At 44.1% G+C, this 21010-nt stretch overlaps 1 protein-coding gene across 1 annotated transcript in view; it reads right to left on the bottom strand.

The window, feature by feature from the left end:
* The window catches only part of CDH12 (cadherin 12), a 245474-nt gene that overhangs the window by 75341 nt on the left and 149123 nt on the right, over positions 1 to 21010 (bottom strand). Inside the window, exon 6 of the mRNA XM_019541947.1 lies at positions 2377 to 2564. Coding sequence (XP_019397492.1) covers positions 2377 to 2564 — 188 coding nt within the window. The remainder of the gene's footprint in view (positions 1 to 2376; positions 2565 to 21010) is intronic.

The raw sequence follows: 21010 nt of genomic DNA on the forward strand, positions 1-21010 counted from the left end.
GTCTTGTACATTATTGTAGCCACATCAATGCAAATCCTTCTCTGTAAGCACATGAGCAGTTTCACTAGCTCTGTTTAGTGTAAGTCATGTGCATTTAGCAGCCATTTAAGGAAACATTTTAGCAGATATTTAAGGAAACTTTAAATATTCAGCACCTTTTACAATCAAGATCTAGATCCCCTAGTTTACTGGTAAGGTGAAACAACCTTTGCTTGATGTTGCTTTTTTCCCCTTTGCATAAAAGTAGCCTGTACATATTTAGGCACAGCTATGCAGCTAAAAAAGTGACAAAGGTACATTTTGGGGAGGGATAAAAATGTCATAGATGAGGTTTAAGAGCAAGTTCATGGGCAGGAAGCATCTAATCTGATCAAATCCTGTTGTGCATGCTCAGCGTTGATTTTTCAACCATTCATGCTCATTACCATTTCAAACATCGCAAAGCACATTGAAGGCCATCCAGAAGCAAAATGTGACATTTCAAAGTGTAGCTGTTTTTGAGTTATCTACTGAGACAAAACGGTGCTCCACATTTTTCTTAAAGCAAGACATTTAATTTTCCAAACATTCTTACATCAAACATCATGAGCTATGCAAGATTGTGGGAGTGGAGGGGAAAAAGGAAAAAAGTTCTACTACTTGGGAAATAAGCAAAGATGGAAATTCTAGGTTCAGTATCACAAGGAAGGATAGGCTTCTGAGGCAAGCAGTCCTCCCCTACCTACTATTAGCATACCTCCCTGGTCATGAATTCAAGGTTAAGGATCAGGTGACAGACATAGGATCATAAGAAGGTGGGGCTTAAAGGGACCTCACAAAATCATGTAGTTCTGCCCATAGATATAGTTTGATAACTGTGACTAAATTGGCCGGGACAGTCCTAGATTTTAGAGGCTGTCTCAGTGACCTGGTCATTGGAGGAAATTGAAGCAAAGACCTGGACTGCAGGTACCCATCCACACATGCCTGGCTCTACTGGACAAGTGATTCCAGGCTCACAGCCCAGTGGAACTGGAACCAGGGAGCAGCTGCCACCACCACAAGTCAGAGCCAAAGTAAGGATGGGGCTTCCCAGGAAGGGGTTGGGGGTGAGAGGAGTGTGGAGGTTCCTTCCCAACTCCCAGCTACCAGGGACCCATTTTTTTTTGGGGGGGGGGGGGGGCAGCTCTGGGCTCCAGGTTCTGCCATGGGACTGTGCCCCAGCCTGCTGATGGCAGCAGGGGGAATCACTATGTGGCCATACAACACAGGCTAGCAGAGCCCAGGGGCCACTGCACAAGGGCTGCTCCAAGTTGGGTCCAGCCTCTTATGGTGGTTGAAGCCCAGCCACAGGCATCTGCACTGTCCTATACTACCCCTCTCCTGGGAGATGCTGGGTTGGGGCTGGGTGTATATGCCTCACTGCCCCACCAGGCCCCATTCCTGGGGTCCACAGGTTAGGGCTGCACGTATGTGCTGTGCTGTCTTGGCCGGCCCTACTCCTGAGAGGTGATGGGTCGGGCGTGTGTGTGTGTGTGTGTATGCATGCACACTATCTCCCCCTGGCACCCTCCATCCTGGATTTCCCTACAATTATTATGGTCACCCTAACTATAGCAGTCTAAGCACAAGAATAAATAACTCACTGTTCATCTAATGCCTATTTGGATCCTCAAACTAGGCATACTTCTGCCTAAATCCTGTGAGAGTTTCAGTCTTATAGGCAAGCTCTAAGCACACCTAGCATCCACTTACAGCAGCTAACACCACACAAAATACAAAGGTAATAGCCACTCCCATTCAATACACTGGTAGTGAGGCCCTCCACCTTTATCTGATAGCTCAGTGGTTAGAGTACTCACCCAGGATGTGGGAGTCCTGAAATCTAAACTCTCCTCAGCCTGAGGGATTTAAAAACCACACCTTTCACCTCCAAGAAGAGTATCCCAACCATCTACCTATAGGCTCTTCTGAGATGTAGGCACTCTGTTATTGAATCTCTATTATTTAAAATATATATATTGAAGAGTCATTAGGCCTCCTTAGTCATAGAAGAAGCAGACAGTGATTAAAGCCTTCACCTGGACAAGGAGACTTGCATGGAGAAATCTGGGTTCCATTCCCTGTTCCACGGACTCTTCATTCATTTGATGTTTAACAGGCACTGTATAACTGAGCAAGGTATTTAGCATCAAAATACCCAAGTCCCTTTGTAAACTCAGCTCTAAGTCCTTTGTTAATGAACACACACACAAATTTCCATAAACACAAGAAGCTGACTCAAAGAGGCTACGATTCCCCATGATATAATACAGATCATGTACGATTCCAAATTGTTTGTGTTACTTATTTTCAAATTTTAGCTACTCGCTTATATCTTGGATGTGCACTAAGTACCTTTTTCAATTTGATAACCCCTTCCTGTGTGTTCTCATCCGTGGTGATGTCAAACAAGTTTCCTCCATCTCCTGGAACAATGTTGTATTCAATTTCAGCATTTTCCCCAAAGTCAGGATCCACAGCTCTGATTCTCCCAATAGCTGAACCAACAGGTGAGGACTCAGGAACTTTCAAATGGAATATACCTGAGAGAAAGTGTTAAACAATCATTCTTGGGAGTTAACAGTGCATGTGATAAGGAAAATGTGGCCTGGCATAATTAAACATGTTAAAGCAACCTTGGTAAACATGATGTGGTCACAGTACAAGCAGGTTAGGAAAACACATGTGATTTGACCACTTAAGCATGCTACAGTCCAGGCTAATTTCCCAGAGACTCTAAATATGCTGTAATGAATCTTAAAAGGATGCATGTTTATGTCCTTAGTTTCTATTTATTAATTTGACCCCTTTAAATTAAATTAATGTTTATTCTATATAAAGTGATTGGATGCACCAATTCGACCATTTTATATATTCTGTTTTGGGTTAAAAAATGGTTAATGTATTCATGTATTTCACTGGGCTCGTTAATGGAAATATGTAACAGCAGAGAGATTTGAACCTGACACCTTAACTATCAAAATAGTGTCATATCCAATATGTTATGCAATTTCTGGAGAAAAATAACATAATTGTTTGGGCTTTAATTAATAACCACCAGAGGGTGCTCTTACTAAAATTTTAAGGGCAAACTAATAATATTTCATTGCTACATGCTCTGTTTTCATTTGGGGGAAAAATTCCAGCAGAAAGCTTCCAGAAAATATTAATCTAAGACTTACTGCGGTGAAAGGAAGGCAGGACCACCCTTCTTAATAACACATCACTTAATTTACAACACTGCTAATTCACTGAGAAGGAAGAAGCAGGTCCAGAACATTTAGCTTTACCTCTTCCACAGAATTGTGTTGACATTTGAGCAGAAACAAACAAAAAAAAGGGGAGAAAAGGTTTTAGCTTTAGTGTTAATAAATTTTAGTGAAACCATTCTCTTTTCTATTCTTCAGGAGTAAGGTCTGAGAGCAAATAGCGAGATAGTGTTATCATTGTGTGATACTGCAGAATGCTGGCTGACACTTGGGGATAATTCAGTAGGCCCAGATTTGTCATGTTTGCTTTATCCTATCTTGTACCCTGACTCTCAACAAAATCACAAATTTGTTGAGCACTTCAGAGATCACTCTAAAACAACTCTCAATCAACTTTCTTTGGTTTAGCAACGACTGTCATTCTCTCTCTCTTTCATGTGTAAACAGGTTAGGTCAAGCCTGCAGGGCTTTATTAAAAAAGCCAATATAGATATATTTGGCTGTATAAGCTGGAGGCCTCTGGAAGTCTTCAGCATGGCATGGGTTCAATCATGCTTGGCGGAAGAAACCTAGATGAATGTATACTCCTTAATGAAAGCAGAAAAGGAAACAGTCACAGTATTAGAAGAAAATGTACCTCCTTTAAACCGGGCAAGTACATTTTGTGTCACCTTTCTGAGCTCTGTTACATTTCCTAAGAACAAAGGATTCATCCATACAGCTGAATGAGGACAAAACCATTACTCTTTTGAGACTTAGAAGCATGCCAATGCTTATTTATGTCTACTTATGTAATTATCTATGTGTATATTATGGTGTGTGGAGGGTTCTGTCTAGCTGAGATGTGTGAAGTTGTTACATTCTCTCTGCCTAGTCTTTCTATCTCAAAATGTAGGGGTGTGCATGTGATTTGTACATTTGTGAACATGTAAAAAAATCAGTCTGCTCAGCATCCTCATTTGACAAATCCCCTTCTATGGCTTATTGACTAAGTGCAAGTATTTTTTCACTAGTTTTTCTTTCCCCCTATTTAAATTATCATCATGCTCAGCTCTTTTTTGGGGGGAGGGTTGTTTTGTTTGTTTTTCTTTTTTACTGCTTAAAAATTTTTGTGAGGGAAATAAGTAGAAGTATCAAGTCAGAGTATACTCAGCTTTTTCTTAGTGGTACCTCAATTACATAAATTAAGTAGTAAATTTAAGTGCTGTACAGGAGGTACAATAAGAAATCCCATTACTCGGTAACAAGGTTTGAGAACATGCCTGCTCCTTGATCTTCCCTTAAAAAGTTATCCCTCAAGGAAAAAAAAAAGTAAAGCCAACATTTTTTTCTATAGCCCCCACTTTCACTTAGCTCTGTTGTCCTATCTTCCTCAAATAGTTATGGCAAAGTTCAGAGAATTCTAGGTCATACTGATCATTTTTTATGCTCACAATTTTGGTGAACATAAACACAGGAACATCAGCTAATGGACTTCCTTCCTCTTCTACACATTGATATGTTCTTAGTGAGCTAAAAGGCACTTGGATTCATTAAGACAAACATTTCTCTATAAAATATTGCTCCTGGCTGAAGTGTATAAGACTCAGATGAAGACAAAGAAACTCTACATCACTGATCTGAGCTTGTTTAGGCGTCACCAGTTAATTTCCAGTGCCTTGGCATTTCATCACTTAAAAATTCAACAGCAGTAAAAATGGGGGTCATTCAGATTAATTTGAAACAGAAGTAATCTTCAGTTATGCCAGAGTTATCTCTCTGAAGATGTACTATATAATTATACTGCCATCATACTCCCATAACAGTAACTTTGTGGCATATGGAAGCTCTTAATGGTGCTACTTTGACAACCTAGTTTTAAAAATAATGAAAACAAATAATGTATATTCTTGCCAACCGAGGAGAAAAAAAAAATCTACGGAATATAATTTACAGATTGAAAACATTTGTTTTCTTTCTTTAAAATTGATCTTTATGAAAAAAGAGTGTTTAAGTAGTGAACAATAAAAATCTTTTGTGAACGATACCAGAATGACAACTCTGTTCTCTCTTTAGAACATACTTTGCCATTGTCTTGGACTTGCTGTGACATTAGCTTTAGTCCATTTCTCTTGTCCATTCTGTCTGCCTAGATTACTCTGTGCATTATGTATTAGTAATCTGAAACAGGCCTAAATAGATGCCTGTTGCTTCCGGTCATTAAAGCTTTGGAGAACATCTCTGATCCTTCAGATCTAGAAGAAACCTTGAAACAAGCAGGTCAAACTAGCTTAAGTAGCAGCAGGTAAACTGCAAAAGTTTGTCATTTGTCATTGTCACAAATTAATTTAAATTTGTATCTCATAGTGGAGAAGACTCACAGGATGCCTCTACATGAGATGCATTAATGCACATTAGCCTAATTTTCTGTGCTGCACAGGAACATGTCTACACGTGCACACCGTTACTACTCAGTAAAAATGGCTAATTGTGACTAAACTTAGTTGGTTAATGCTCAGTAATACTTGTGTAGACACGACCTGGTACTAACTTAATTTTTGGGTCAGTTCAGCCACTAGAGGCCAGCCTGAGCATTCCTCAGGTTCCTTGCTTCTGCTCCAGGCTTCTCTCTAGCAGCCCCTAGCTGCAGGCTATATAAGCCTGCAGCCATTTTGTGCCTTGGGGTATGCTGCACAGAAGCTTGCTGAAGCCTGTGCAGTCTGTCAGACCAGTGCAGGCCCCATGTGCCCCCTAGACAGGCCACAGGTTGCCTCTGCCTGGCTTGTCCCCTCTCCAGAAGTGCTACTTAGCCACAAGCGAGTGTTGCAAAGGGCTGAAGCTTGCTGCACCCCTTGCCCAGCCCTGGTATCCCCCCAGGGCTGCTGGTTGGCTGTCTCTGGCACCAGGGCCAGCACTTGCTTCCTGCTGCTGCTGACCCTGAGAGTGCCTCCTGTCCTTGCAGATCCTGTAGTGAAATGCCTCTGCTGTGCATTTCCCAGTCCTTGGCCGTGCCCCTGCTTCGGCTGTTGCTACCAGCTGTCCAGGGCCGGCATCACAGGGACATCTGTGCAGAGGCTCAGAGCACTAGTACAGGACATCATGTCATCAAGTTCCTCCCCAGTGAGCCCCAGCTATGCTCACATGCACAAGTCCATGCCAACTGCCTAGATCCCCAACTGGACCCAAGAGGAGGTTGGTGACCTTGTGGCACTTGGGGCAGTGCTGACATAGAGGCAGTTTGTGTGGGATGCCCACATTTATGAGGCCCTGGAGTGAGTGCACTCCCAGCCAGTGTGTAAGTGCCATATTAAGGTCAAGGCCTTGTGGGAACAGTGGACGGCCATGCCCAACCACAATCGTTGGTCTGATCATGCCTGCAAGACCATGGCTTTTCTGTGGGAGTTGATCCATATTTTGGTGTCCCAGGACCCAGGCTGCACCCCTGAGATTATCTCCAGCAGAGGTGGCCTGCCCAAGCCCCAACCCTGCCCTGACCACTCCACTGACACATCACCAGAGGAGGGGTCCTCGGGGCTTCAGCATCCTTCCTGTCCTTCTCCCCGGCTGCTGCATCCACTGGCAGCACAGAGAACCCTGGCCACTGGCTGCCTCTTTCTCAGTGCAGCCCCAGACCCCATCATGATGAGTAGCTAGCAACATCACCACCGGGTGATAGCAGTGCCAGCTGCTCCCTGGGGGTGAGGCCCTGGCCAGGCACTGTCCACTTACACACTGTGGGACATGGATACCCGGAGCAGCCAGTAACAGATGCCAACAGGAAGGCCTGCACCACTCCTGGACAGCAGCCTCACTACTCCTGGACATGTGGTAAGTCCCACAAAGAGGGGAAGACCTTCCCAGTCCCAGAACCTGCCCCCTTCCCTGCCTGGCCCACCTGCACTCCCCTGGCCATGGGTTCCCCCCCTACAGCACATGGAGAGGTGGAACACACTTTATTTAGCATCCTACATCTCTGCAGCTGGATGGGCATGGGCCTCTCACACCCTGAGGAAGGCATTGATGCCAGCGGCAATGTCCTCCTTGGCAGTGGGGGGCAGGGACATGTAGCCCTGTAGCCTTTCTTTAACCACAGGTATCCCTCCAGGTGGTGGCAGAGGTCCCTGGGAAATCAGGGCTTGCTCCCTGTGCTGTTGTAGCTCAGGGTCCCAAACCAGAAGCACAAGTGTTCCTAGGTCACCAGGAGGATCAACAGCAGCAGGACATAGTTGTTAAGGCACCCCTCAAAAACAACTCATTGCATACCACCCAGGACACACACAGAAGGGGCATTCTTAGGGCACAGCAGCAATGCAGGGGGGGAAGGGGGCAGCTCCAGGGCACCTCCCCAGAAAGGTCCCCTGCAGGGAGGGTGGGGACATGGATAGCCCCTCAGTCCAGTTATCTGGGAGCCCTGCATGCCCCAAGCCCAGATGTTGTTAGCTGGGTGGCAGTGCAGCAAACCAGTTGACCTGTAGCAGAAGAGAGGGGGAGCAAGGTCTGGAGTCAAGGCAACAGCTGCTGCCAGCAGCCTGGCCTGCCTACCCTGGAAAGGGGATGGGAGAAGCAGTCTGCCTGCAGTCAGCACCCAGTGGTCCATCAGCCACAGGGCAACAGGCGTCTTGGCTGGTAGCCACCTGGGCCCAGTTCTGCCCAGCCTACTTACCATGGTCTGTGTGTACCATGGATGACCATCAATCTGAGGCTGGGCAGTGCAGTGCACCGTATCTCTGAAATGTTGCAAACTCTCACAAAAGGCTTCTGTCTCTGGCCTCTGCAGGGCCAACATCTGGACATGTGGGAAAGCCCACCAGCCCCAGCAAGGATGCAGGCTCTGGGTCACCACCACCCATTGCTAGAGCCATCTGGATGCACTGGCTGTGTCAGGGGTGCACCATGGACCAGCAGCTGGCGGTGGTGGCAGAGAAGCAGGAGGCATGGAAGTAGGACAGCAGGTGGAGGCACCCAGGAGGAGGCACGGGGCTGGGTGCAGTGGGACCACAGGGCATGAAGACTCTGGAGCGGGAGTGTCTAGAGCTTCTCCAGCAGCAGGGGCACACTAAAAGCCAGGCCCTGGCCATCCCCCTGGGGCTGGTGGCCACGTCCATGCCCCTCACAGCCTAGACCCTGTCCATGGCCCCATAGGGCCCCGGCTTCCTCTCACCACCCTGTAGCTATCCCTGCCTGGCCCTGGGAGATGGTCCTTGGGTGCCTTTCAGATCCCCTGCCACTTTTCCCACCCTGGGCCTGTTGCAGCCTGCCTGGGCCAGGCCCCACCACTTTCCCCTGCACTATGCACCTAAAGACACAGCCATGCATGAGACTGCCACCCACTGGGGTCACCACAGCCCCTGGACCCATGGGGAAACATCCTAAGGCTGTGATTCTGGGCACCTGCCCTCAGGCTCTGCTTCCTAACCTCCACTCCACAGCCCCCCAGATATACTGCAAATAGTTTTGTGATAGTAAGTGGGGTTTTATTTTTGGTGGGTGGGAAGGGTGGTGGAGGGACTCTGTGTGTTGAGGAGGGTGGGTGGAAGGGGTTCTGTGTGTTGGGGAGAGAACAGGGAAAGAGGAGTGGGTGTTGTTAGGGAAATAAAGTATTTTTGCTTCAACCATGTGTGCATCATAAGAGTGGTGCTGGGGGTGGCCAGTGGGGCAGGAGGGCTGGAGTGGAGGAGAAGGAGGGGGTCAGCCAGGGCCTTCTGCACCTGGTGCCCTGGCCTCCACTGACAGGTGTGTGGCTCTTCTGGGGCCTAGGTGGGGTGGGGAGAGCCCTGTTGGGGCCAGCATGGCTAGCACCATGAGTAGCAGGAACACAGGGTACTATTCATTGCTGGCAGGGGCAGCGCTGGAGCAGTGGGACACTGGTGGTCACTGGCAGGGGAAGGGGCAGCTGTGGTGCAGGGAGGCAGGGTGGCCAAGGCGGAAGCTGGTGCATGCTGCCCCTGTGGTGGGCACATGGCTCCTGGGCAGAGAAGATGCTGGTCAGGGATCAGAGGTTAGGGCTATGTTTCCAAGATGGCTGTCACATGCGGGCAGCTGGCTCTGGCTTCAACATGGCTGCCAAGTGCTGTCAGCCATGTGGCTGGAGGCTACAGCTCCCCTTGGTGGCCACAGGGGCACATGGCAAGGTTGGAGGGACTTGGCACTAGTACCAAGTCTCTGCATGTGTAGATACCTGACAAAAAGTGCTAAATATGCAGTAAATTTAGTCATGCTTAAATGCACATGTAGACGTGCTTCATAGAGTAGAGAATGATAGGTCAACCATGGCAGCTTGGTACACATATGAATGGTTTGCTTGACATGAGTGCATATCGGTCTGTGGCAGGTGAGATAACAGAATCCACTCAATCAATAAATAATCTGAGCATATAAAAGCATTTTTCTTAATATATATAGTTCTGCATTCAAGCAGACACCTGTATTTAAAACCAAGTGCTGACTTCTGTAAAGCGTAGGTTCTGACAGGAGGCTAACATCAAGTTAGTTCCTTAATACTCTCTGAGAACATTTGGTCACAAATTTCTCATCATTTAACCACACTTTGCCAAGCCTGGTCCTTAATGGTTAAAAGTTGGGATTTCTATTCCATAGGACATTTCATTTTTAAAAAAATTAATTAAGCATATCCTTTCCAAATGAAAAGTTAAAATTTTTTAAATTTCCCGTGCAAACAAAAATCTGGAAAAATCCTTGAAATAATGAGTATGCTATTTTAAAAAAAAATGTTAAAACAAATTTAAGCTTGAGATCCTAGGCTCCATGGATCCCAACTCTGACTTCCAGGGCTTACTACTACTAATGATCTAATAGGCAGAGAAAGAGACTTAAGTCACTGAGGAATCTTTCATGCTTCTGGCTCCTGTCTTCCAGGCTCCTGTGTCCAGAGAGCCCCAGCAGTTTTGAGAGGTTATAGCAGGGATAGGTAATGTTTTTTGACCAGAGTGCCAGAAAAACCACATCTACCTTGTAAGGTGCCACAGTGCCGGCATGCCACAAAAACAAAACTGGGACAGAGGGGGGTACATAGAGGATGCACTGCATATTTAATATAATTAATAATTAATGTTGCTGCTTTTTTTTTTTTTTTTTTTTACAGTAAATACCAGGCTTTCTAAAAATTCAAAACCTGATGACAATAAATAAAACTCCATGTACTGCCTTGTACTTGTGAATTTTTTATTGTTAAGCATGTTCTGATGAGGGGGAAGAGAGGGAGAGAGGAGCAGGGAGCAGCAGACACCAGGGGAGTCACTGTGGGCAGGCTGTGGCTGGAGGAGAGCTGGGGTCAGGCGGGGAGCGGGGGCTGCCCCAGGGCTCTGCTACTGGGGCCACAGTGTGGGTCCCAGCAGTACCAGAGGTGGGGCCCAGCCAGCCTGCACAGCTCCACGAGGATGGGGCACAGCCTCCCTGCCCACAAAGGAACACTGCCTGGCTGGGGCAGGACACTGGGCTCAGTGAGCTCTCTGCTTGGTCTCTGTGCCAGCCGGGTACATTGCAAGTGGGAGCTGCAGCTGCAGCTGCAGGCTGTTCCCTGGGCTCTGTACCCCGCAGCCAGTGCTTAAGTCTGACTCAGCCAGGAGCCTGCAGTGCCTGCCCTAGCCCCGGCCCCTTGAGGGGAGCTCTGGGTGGGCAAGGCTGGGACACGGGCAGGCTGAGGCAGCCACAGTGGCTTTTCCCAGGCTCCAGGGGGCTCCTGTAGCCAGGCCCCTGCACTAGGGATTGCTCCGCCCTGCCTGCACTGTATCCAGCATGCAGGGAGACCAATCCCAGAGATGGAAGCCTCTCGAGCCTGGCATCATGCTGCAGCCAGGCAGCATCCTCACATGTACAGGGTGGCTGCAGCTCATCCCTGTGGAGCTGCATGTGTTGAGCCAGGCCCCACCATGGATGTCACTGGGCACCCCCGCCTTCCTGCCCACCACAGCTCAAGCACACAGTGCCCAAGAGTAGCTCCCACTTCCTGCCCAGACTCCATCTTCGTAAGGGCCTGACCAGGCTGGCTTCTCCGTGGCGCCTCCCCCCACGCTGCCCAGACCCTATCCTGACCACCTGGCCCCAGCACTTGGCACCTCAGTGCTGCCTCGGGTGAGACAGGGTGTCTGCCTGCCTGGGCAGCTCCCTCCAGGGGACAGCCAGGCTGGAGGACACAGCCTGGGAGCAAGGGGCAGGGACAGTACAGCACAGACAGCGTCCCTGCCTGCATTCTTCTGGCTCCACCCTGGTGAGAGAGCTGCACCCTAGCCTACCAACCAAGGGCTGCTCTGCACAGGACAGCCCAGAGCAGCAACTTAAAAAACCAAACAAAAAACCAAACAAAAAACCACAATTTCATTTTCTTTGAAAATGTCTCTGCATACCACTAACGACACATGTGCCAGAGGTGCCAACCCCTGGGTTATAGGCTGAGAACTCCAGCTAAGTTCTCAGCTCCCCAGGCCTGCCAGACTCTTAGTCAAGGAACAAGGGTATCCTACCGCAACTCTGAAGTAGCCTGCATGGCAGGGCAGCCCTGGTTACAGTTTGGGACCTCTAGCATTCCTTACTTTGAAAAAATCCATATTGTAAGGGATACCCCAGGAACTATGGACCTGGAAAGACCAGACTCTCTAGCAACACATCAGACAAGCTGGCAGGAAAACAAGATTTCTGAGGGAACATAGCCTTAGTGTTTTCTCTCTCTCTCTCTCTCTCTGTTTTTCGTCCCTCTCTTCCAAATGCATCAAAACTAGTACATTTTCCTACCATTTGGAATTTAACAAAACAACCAGGTTATTAACTGCTTTTATAACTGTGCTCTCCACATGTTTTAATAAAGAAAAAAAAAAATCGATGGGAGTCCCTTTTTTTTTTTTTTTTTTTAAATAAGGACAGCAGGATATAGGGGATAGACAACAGTCAAAATATATTTAGGCCAAACCAGTATCTGATGCTTAGCATATAAAAAGTCCTATTGACAGCTGGTATTACTCATAGCTTGAGTTGAGCACCTTAAAATAGCATATAGAAAATAGAAGCAGGAAGTCATTTAAATTCACCATGCTCAGAATTGTTGAGAGCCTCAGTAGTTCTCAGAGGTTCCAGGCTGCATGCTTAAATTCACCATGCTTCCAAAAGCTACCCAGTAGGAAACTCTGAGGTCAGGGATTAGTGGTCTAGCCTTATTCCTAGCCTTATTCAAGATGCAATAGAGGCCTTTCTTTCCTACAAGGATGCAGAACCTGCAGCAATGCAGAAGATTGTGGTGCTGTTCTTCTCCCACTTTTAATATCTTAGCGATTAGAGTGCTTGTCCAGGAAGTGGGCGATGTGGGTTCAGTGCTCTCAGCTGACTGAGGGTATTCAAACTACAACTCCTATCTTCCAACAGAATGCAGAAAAGACAATTTCATTCAAAAGATATTAGATAAAATTCAAGAAACCATGTTCAGAATCATGGACTCCTGACATGCTAGCCACTACATTTCAGTCATGTTCACTCTCTGGCTCCATTCATCTTATATTCATTTTGGAACACTGGCACAGCTATAACCAGAGTGTTAGAAAGTGCTCCACGCAAAAATAACTTGTACCTAGTTGTTAGGGTCCTCTCCTGGGAGTTGGGAAACATGAATTTGAACTTTCTTGGTTTGTATTAAGAACTGAACCTAGGTCTCCAACTTTGTTGGGTTGGTGCTCCAACCCCTGAGAATGTCACAACCATTTCTTACGTTTTTTAAAAGAAAGTTGTGGAAGCAATGGAATTTTGTGCAGGCCCCTATCTTGTCAGTGATCCTAGACATTTTCAGGTCATGCTTACTGAATCAAGCCTTCCTTGGAACTTGGGGAAAAGGCTTTTCTTTTTTACCTCATAATCATTATACAGCTACCAGATAAGTGACCAGTTGAAAATAATGGCCTTATTCTTTTCTATATGAAATGGTTCCACTGGCATTAATTTTGCAGTATAGTATAACAACTTTTCTTAGAACAATCTTTCAACAAGAAAGACATATTAAATAATAATTGTATAAGCAGAGCAAATATAGTCAACTTTTTTCTTTTAATTTTAAAGATTATCCAGATATTTCTACATAACATTGGGTGCATTTATACTTTCATTAATGCACCATTGTTAATACCCATTAACTTTAATACTTGGATAACCAAGTACTAAAGCAATGCACAGTAACTTGTGCTACTCTGCAGCAGTGCCAGCAGATGGGTTCTTTTGGATATTAACAGTGCAGTGGCCTACTACTACTGCGCAGTAGCATATTAGCACAGGTTTTGCCTGGCACGCTGTTGTGCAGTGTTATTAGGCTGCTGCACAGTTAGTACCTTATGTAGATGCACCCATTATGTCATTTATAAAGTATAGAAGTTCATGATACTTCACAAAAATTCAAGCCGTAATCATGAAGAAAAACTGTTCCTTCTCTCTTCCCATATTCGTCAAGGATAGTAACTGGTATTTATATGACCCAACTCAGTTGGTAGTATTTCTGTAAGACCACTATTTTATTTATTTATTTACTTACTTACTTACTTATTAGATGGCTATGGCATCCTTCCTTATGAAGGCACAGAAAAACACTTATGAAAGAGAGTAAAACAGAAGAAACAACATAATTTATAAAAACCACTACAGTAGTAAAATAAAGTGTAGGGCAACCTCTCCCTAAACAGTGTCCCAGATTAGCTTTGCCTGATTAACTTCTACTCAAGTAGGAAGGTCTTACAGTGCTTCCAGGAAACGTCCATTATCCAGCTCTAATAAGTCTCAAGGAGGAGGGATTCCCAGAGCACAGGGGCAACTACTCAGAACAACCTCCCATGTATTTTCACCAAACAAACTTGGCCCATTGGTTTGCATATGCATATGGTACTTTCTCAGCAGACCTTACAGATTGTGATGGGGTATAAGGGAGAAGGTTAAGCATCAGGTATGTAAGGCCCAGGCCCTATAGGGGCTTATTGTTCAAAAAAAGAACATTGACTTGTGCCCAGAAAGCTCTTGAGAGCTACTGTAGACTCTAGAGCACTGGCATTATATACTCCTGGTGACCCAACCTTGCCAGAAGGCAGACTGTAATATTCTGCACTCTTCTTGTCTTCAGCAATCCCTAACAGTTAAGTGTGATTTTCTTCCATGATGGTCTTATCTGTGTGTCTGAAGATCCTTGATGAGGCCTGTCCAGGATCAACACACTATTGCAACTCAGAAATAGGTTTTTGTGTGGGGTGTGTGGTGCTGGATTCTTGATTTGGTCTGCAACGTGCTGCTCCCGCTTTTCCATCTTCTGTTGTTGTCATGAGGTTCCTAAGTTCCCTGAAGCAGATTCTTCCTCCATTTGGGACAGCCCCAAATGACAGCCTCCCATGAGTTTACACTAATGTTACTTTTTTTTTAAGTTGACCTTGAGGACATCCCTGAAGCAGGTTCTCTGCCCTCTTCTTGAGTATATGCCTTGGCTGAGCTGGGAGAATAAAACTTGCTTTGGGAGTCTGGAGTCAGACATCCAGATGACATGGCCAGCCCAATGAAGTTGATATCAGATGATTATCACCTCAATACTCATGTGTTTGCTTGCAGAAGGATGATAACGTTAGTAAGTCTGTCTTCTCACTGGGTTCAGAAGATCTTCTGCAGGCTCCATTGATGGTGCTTCTCCAACTTTAGATGTCTCCTGTATGTTGTCCATGTCTCAGCTCTGTACAGCAAGGTGAGGATCACAACTGCTTGATAAACCATAACCGTGGTTTCAGATCTTATGTTGCAGTTTTCAAACACCCATTTCTTCAGTGGTCCAAAGGCTGCATTAGCACATTTGAAGTGATGTTGTATTTCTTCATTGATGTCAGCCTTTTGCGAGAGATGACTTCCCCAGTAAGGGAAATACTTCATGTTCTCCAAAGTCTTACCCTGGATCTGGATTACCAGGGCTGGGAACTGTTTATTAGGAACTTGTTGGTGGAGGACCTTCTTTTTTTAATGTTAAGTGTCAATCTCATTTTCTTGTATGCCTTTGTAAAGATGTTGACAATTGCCTGAAGGCCTTCTTCCAAGGAAGTACACACTAGAGTATGATCAGTGTACTCAATGATTGAGGTCAGAGTGATTTTGGTTTTGGCTTGGAGTTGGCTAAAGTAAAACAGCTTATTGTCCATTCAGTAAATTAGCCACCCTCTGGCTAGAAGCTTGTTGGTGGTCAGATGTACCATCAGGGCAAGGAATATTGAGAAGAGTGTTGGAGCAATGACACAGCCTTCCTTAACTCCCATTTTAACCTCAAAGGGACCTGTGATAGATCTATTACTGAGAACCACAACTCACATATCATCATGAAGCAAGCAGAGAATGCTGAGTCTGCACTTCAGAAGAATCCTCCACCCTACTTCTCACCTCACTGTCTCAGCAGCTTTCATAAGTCAAAAGCTACTATTCTGTACTATGGAACCAGGAAACAAATCAGTGAGCTTATTCCTTCCAGAAAATTTGAATCATGTTATGTAAAAGAAATACTAAAGAGATAGTGAAATATTGTGTCAGGATTAGATGCTGGAATTTGTGATGCTCTGGTTAACAGTTTAGAACACAGCTTCTTAATATCTTGTGGAAAGATTTGTATATCTTCTCTACTAGTACAGTGCCATATAAGTTCTTTTGACAAACTCTGCACCCCAGCTTTAAAGCAAAATTCACAAAATACAAGGAAGCAAAAAATTAACACGTGCCTATACAATTACTAATATTTATTCAAAAACACAAACTAAAGATACCACTATTAACTGTGTGCAACTTTCCTGCCTGAAACTTTCTGTTACTTTCTCCACAGACTTTCACTGTCTGAAGTACAATGTAGTCAGGAAAAATGATTTCATAAAATTGGGATGACATGGTTTAACATTTGCTCTGTCTCACATGTGATCTGTTTATAAAAAGTGATAGCAAAAGTCTTAAATGTGAGTTCCTAAAAGTGAGAAGCAAAATATTGTCACATTTTCAGAGATTCTGAATGAAACTCTGAAAGGATCACTTATAGTGTTCTTTCTCCCCTTTCCTCTCCTGTGGCTTTCTTTGTTTGATAAACAACCTGGAGCAGACAATTGCATAGCACTCAGCCACTCTCATACAGATATGTAAATAAGTGGACTGAAAAGCCCATTAGCGTCTAGCCATTCCCATTGTTCTTACTGGGAACCATTGAATAATGAACTATTTTGAAAACCCGGTTACCTCTTTCAGTTGCTTAGCTGAGGGATGAGATCTGACATCTCACTTTTATTGAAGGCAATGAATAGTTTTGAAAATCCAGCCATTTAAACCAATGTGACTCTAGTTTCATGTAACTGCACATGGTTTGTAATCATACTGCCTTGGACTATACCCTCATGAACACAGTGTTCCCAGAAACATAAATACAGTGTTCAGAAACAGAAAGGCTAAATTGAATTAGTACTTGGATGGGAGACCTCCAGGAAACAGCAGATGCTGCTGGGAATGGCATTAGTGATGCAGTAAGTGAAACTCTTCCCTTTGAGTCAGTTTTGAATCAAACTCCTCAGCACACTGTAAGCACACTGTAAGACAGCATCCTGCTGTTAGATCTTTGCCCCTTGCTACCCATTGCTATCAAAGATCAAGTGATGCTGTTAGCTCTTGCGTGGTGCCCTGAGAGTCTAACATGGGTAATTTCATTCCATCTCCCCAAACACCCCCTCCATTTTCAAATTTTCTCACCATTCCTGGCAGAAAAGGCCTTTGGGTACAATGAATGCCAGGCTAGAGGCTGCTGAATTTCTCTGAAGTATTTCTGTTTATACCTTTCATCCTGAAGGCAACAGATGTGAGATATAATTATTAATGATGACACTCTACTATAATAATTAAGCATTTAAAAATAATTAACCTATAAATCTTGCTATTAACGGCCAGCTACCATTTAAAGCAGATGATAAGGGGAAAATAAACTGGGTAAGTATAGACTAATAATCCCATCTTTATAATAGATAGATAGATAATATTTACCTTTTAACTATTATTTGGTAAATACTTATCTTTGTATTTCTGGGAACTACAAGATTACTATATTTTATCTATTGACAAATTATCTACATACTAAAACTGTTCCAATAGTGAGAACAGTTACTTCTTGTTTACCTGGTCTGATTTTGCTGAGCACTCAATTGCTCTCAATTGAATACTGTTATAAGGGGTTTTATTTCATTCAGTCAATACTTTAAACAGTCTTTTAGAAAGCTTTGTCTAGATAGGCACGCTTGTGAAAGCTAAAAACAAAAATCGGCAGCAATAAAGCAGACATGAAATTTAGCAAATATCAAACCCATGTGAGATATTGTATTACCTGAGTATCTGTCTCTCTCGGGTTTATTTCATTTCTTTCTGGAGGGTTTCAGGTTATGTCTTTCTTCAGTTTAAAAAGCATTTTCATTAATTGAGATTTGTTTTGCTTATCAGGAATTGTCAGCACTGATACATGACCACCAAGGGCAAGCAAAAGGAATTTTTTCCCAAGACTGTTTGAGATAAATCTCATTGCGGAGGGTTAAGAAATTCTGATGGGAATGCTAATTCCCTTCCATTGAAATTAAGTTGGTTTTAATTTAAATGGAAACCGGAATAAAGACCCAACATTTGTTTATTTGCACATACTGGATCAGATGATTTAATTTTTACTTCTAAACAAGCAGGTGCATCTCTATGGTCATCCGATCCTTTTTTTTTATAGAAAGAATGCATGACTTAGGGTACTGATCACAGTATTGAGTAAGGACTCTCGCACTGACTAGATGTACTGTATAGACTTGGAAAAACAGCAAGTTGTCCTGGGTCTCAATTATCCTCATGTTACAGATGAAAATAATCCTCCACTAATATCAAGGGTATGATGGGAGAATGTGTTTGTTGTTGTTTGTAAAATAATTTCTAACCAGTAAATGCTATACAATAATTATTGTATGGCATTCATTAATTTGGTAACACAAAGGATTCAAAAAGAGTTGACTTATCTCTATGTTAAGTCCTACATAAGCATAGGAAGACATAATTTGTAGCTAATGAGCTAACGAAGTAAGACTCCAGTCCTCAAACCTGCTTAACTTGACTACCTTGAAACTGTTGGCAAGGTAGAGACTGCAGGGGTGAGGACAAGCAATAAGAAAGAGATGACAGGCAGCAAGAACGGAGTTGTAATGATATTTGAATGATGTGGACAAGAAGTTAGACATTCATGTGGTAACATAGGAGAAGCCAGATTGGGATTCAAAGATAATGAGCAGACCAGAATAAAGAGTAACTGAAATAATTTTAGCAGCTTTTTGAAGAGAGAGATGTTGGGGAGGTCAGGAAGGAGAAATAATAGTAGTATGCAGTAACAGTAGAAGAGGTACAGATGGTCAAAAGTGATGTTCCATTTATTTGTTTGAGGATAAGGTCAACCACAACATATTTTGAATGCAATTGATTAAAAGGACAGGGAAGTGATGAGGAGTTAAGATAGATGTAGTGAATCAGAGTACAGTATAATGGTACTGACTCAAAGAATGGATGTGGTAAGGTTGGTGGTAAGTCTTTTCTTATGGAACTGCTGCATGGGTCATAGGGAAATGCTATAGTGGTACAACAGGTTTTGTGAATATTTATGTATGAATCCAAAGCCTATTTGGTGTCATCACAGCATTTCTGGTAGTATAAAAAGTGAGTAAAAGACTTATATAGTTACAATTATATCTTTAGAAACAAATGCTGAAACTGTATGCCATCTTCACGGCTTTGCTTTTCATGACTGAGTCTCAAAAAAAGGCATGGATAAACCATATTGCCCTTCACATTTTGTCTTTCACCATACATTTTCAGGGTTACAGCTGGGCAATTATTTTATTTACCTAATCACAAAAAATGTGTCTGGTTAATGTGAAACTACTTGAAAGCCCCATCTTAGGTTGTAATAGAGCCTAGTAGTTAAAATGATCTTGTGGAAGGTAGGATACCTTAGTTCAAGTGTGGGAGGGCCTGTGGACCTAGGCTGCATACACATGTTCAAATGAGCTGAAAGAATTCTCCCAGTCTTCCTGGTAGAAAAAATTATTGAGAGGCCCCTAAATAAGCATTGGGATGCAAAGGGGCCCTTGTCACATAGCTCAGCCTGCTTTGGTGACAGATGACGGCAGTCAACAATGCAGTCCTGAGATGCTGGTGGCCTGTGCAGCAGCTTCTCTCACAAGACTAGTATACAGAAGTTTGGTCTCCTGGAAACACATTCCAATTTCCCAGGAGAAACCATAGATGTACAGACGTTGAGGATTTTTCTCCAAGAGCAAAAATTGGTTGCTTTGGGAGAAATATAACCTGGGAACAATCAGAGTTAAATGGCTCCCAGGAAAGTATTTCCAGGAGACCAAATTTCTGTACACTTGCCTTGTGAGAGAAGCTGCTGCACAGGCTGCCAGCATCTCAGCATGCTTTTCTTTCAACCCCTCCTAATCCCACCCTCCATGGGTCTAGAGAAACTGTAGAACCAAATACTTTTTTCCTTTAGAAAAATTACATGTGCATGTTATCCGAATTACCTTGTTATACCATATGGCCTTAATCAGACTCTTGCCTACATGACCAGTGAAAGAAGAGGGTAGTCAGGTATTAGGTTGGGGGGGGGGGATCAACTTTCAGTATGTTTTAAATATGGTTTACTTAAAGTCGTAAAATTTTAAAAGAAAATGAGAGCATTTTCAAGCAGTAGAAAACCCGGCTTTTTTCTGATATCTACTTCAGAGAATCATAAAATAGAAGGATTGGAAGGGACCTGTAAGATCATTGAGTCTGGTCCCCTGCCATGGGCAGGAGGTAACTGGGCTCAAATGAGCTCCATGGGGTGCTTGTCCAGCCTCCTCTTGAACACCTCCAAGGATGGTGACTGCACCACCTCTACTGGGAGTGTGTTCCAGATTCTAGTTACCCTTACAGAAAATAAGTTTTTCCTTATGTCTATCCTATGCCTTTTGTCAACTAGCTTGTGCCCATTGGATCTCGTCCTCTCAAGAGGTGCCTTTGTGAAGAGTTGTTCCCCTAGACCTTGGTGTTCATCCTTGACATATGTGTAGGTGGCTATCAAGTCATCTCTCAGTCTTGTCTTACTCAGACTGAACAGGCCCAGTTCCTAGAGTCTCTCTTCATAGGACCTATCCCCCTGGCCCCTTTCTCTGTACTCTTTCAAGCTTAGTCACATCCTTCTTGAAGTGTGGTGCCCAGAACTGTACACAGTACTCCAGCTGTGGCTTCACCAACACTGAATAGAGGGGGAGAAGCATCTCTTTAGATCTATTGGCAACACATCAGCTGATGCACACCAAAGCTCTATGTGTCCTGTTGGCAACTTCATCATAGTGACAACTCATATTCATCCTTTGGTTGACTGTCACCCCCAGGTCCCTTTCAGATGCAGTACCAGCCAGTGAACCACCACCCATTGTATAGTTATGATGAAAGTTTTTCCTACCCAGATGAAGGACCCAGCACTTATGCCTATTGAACTTCATCTGATTGCGTTCAGCTCATAGGACCAGCCTGTCAAGGTCATTCTGGATGCTTGCCCTGTCTTCAGATGTGCCCACATTTCCCCACAGCTTGGTGTCATCTACAAATTTAATAATTGTGCTTTCCACTCCCTCATACAGGTACTGAAAATGCAGCTATAAACAATATTTTTAAATTTAGTAAATTATCAACTTCATTTATTTCAGGTGTGTTCCCTGTATTGCTTGCCTGCAGAGGATGAGTATGTGAAAGGTGCTGTATCA

The sequence above is a fragment of the Crocodylus porosus genome, unplaced genomic scaffold (assembly GCF_001723895.1).
Source record: "Crocodylus porosus isolate Cpor-Errol unplaced genomic scaffold, CroPor_comp1, whole genome shotgun sequence".
NCBI lineage: Eukaryota > Metazoa > Chordata > Crocodylia > Crocodylidae > Crocodylus > Crocodylus porosus.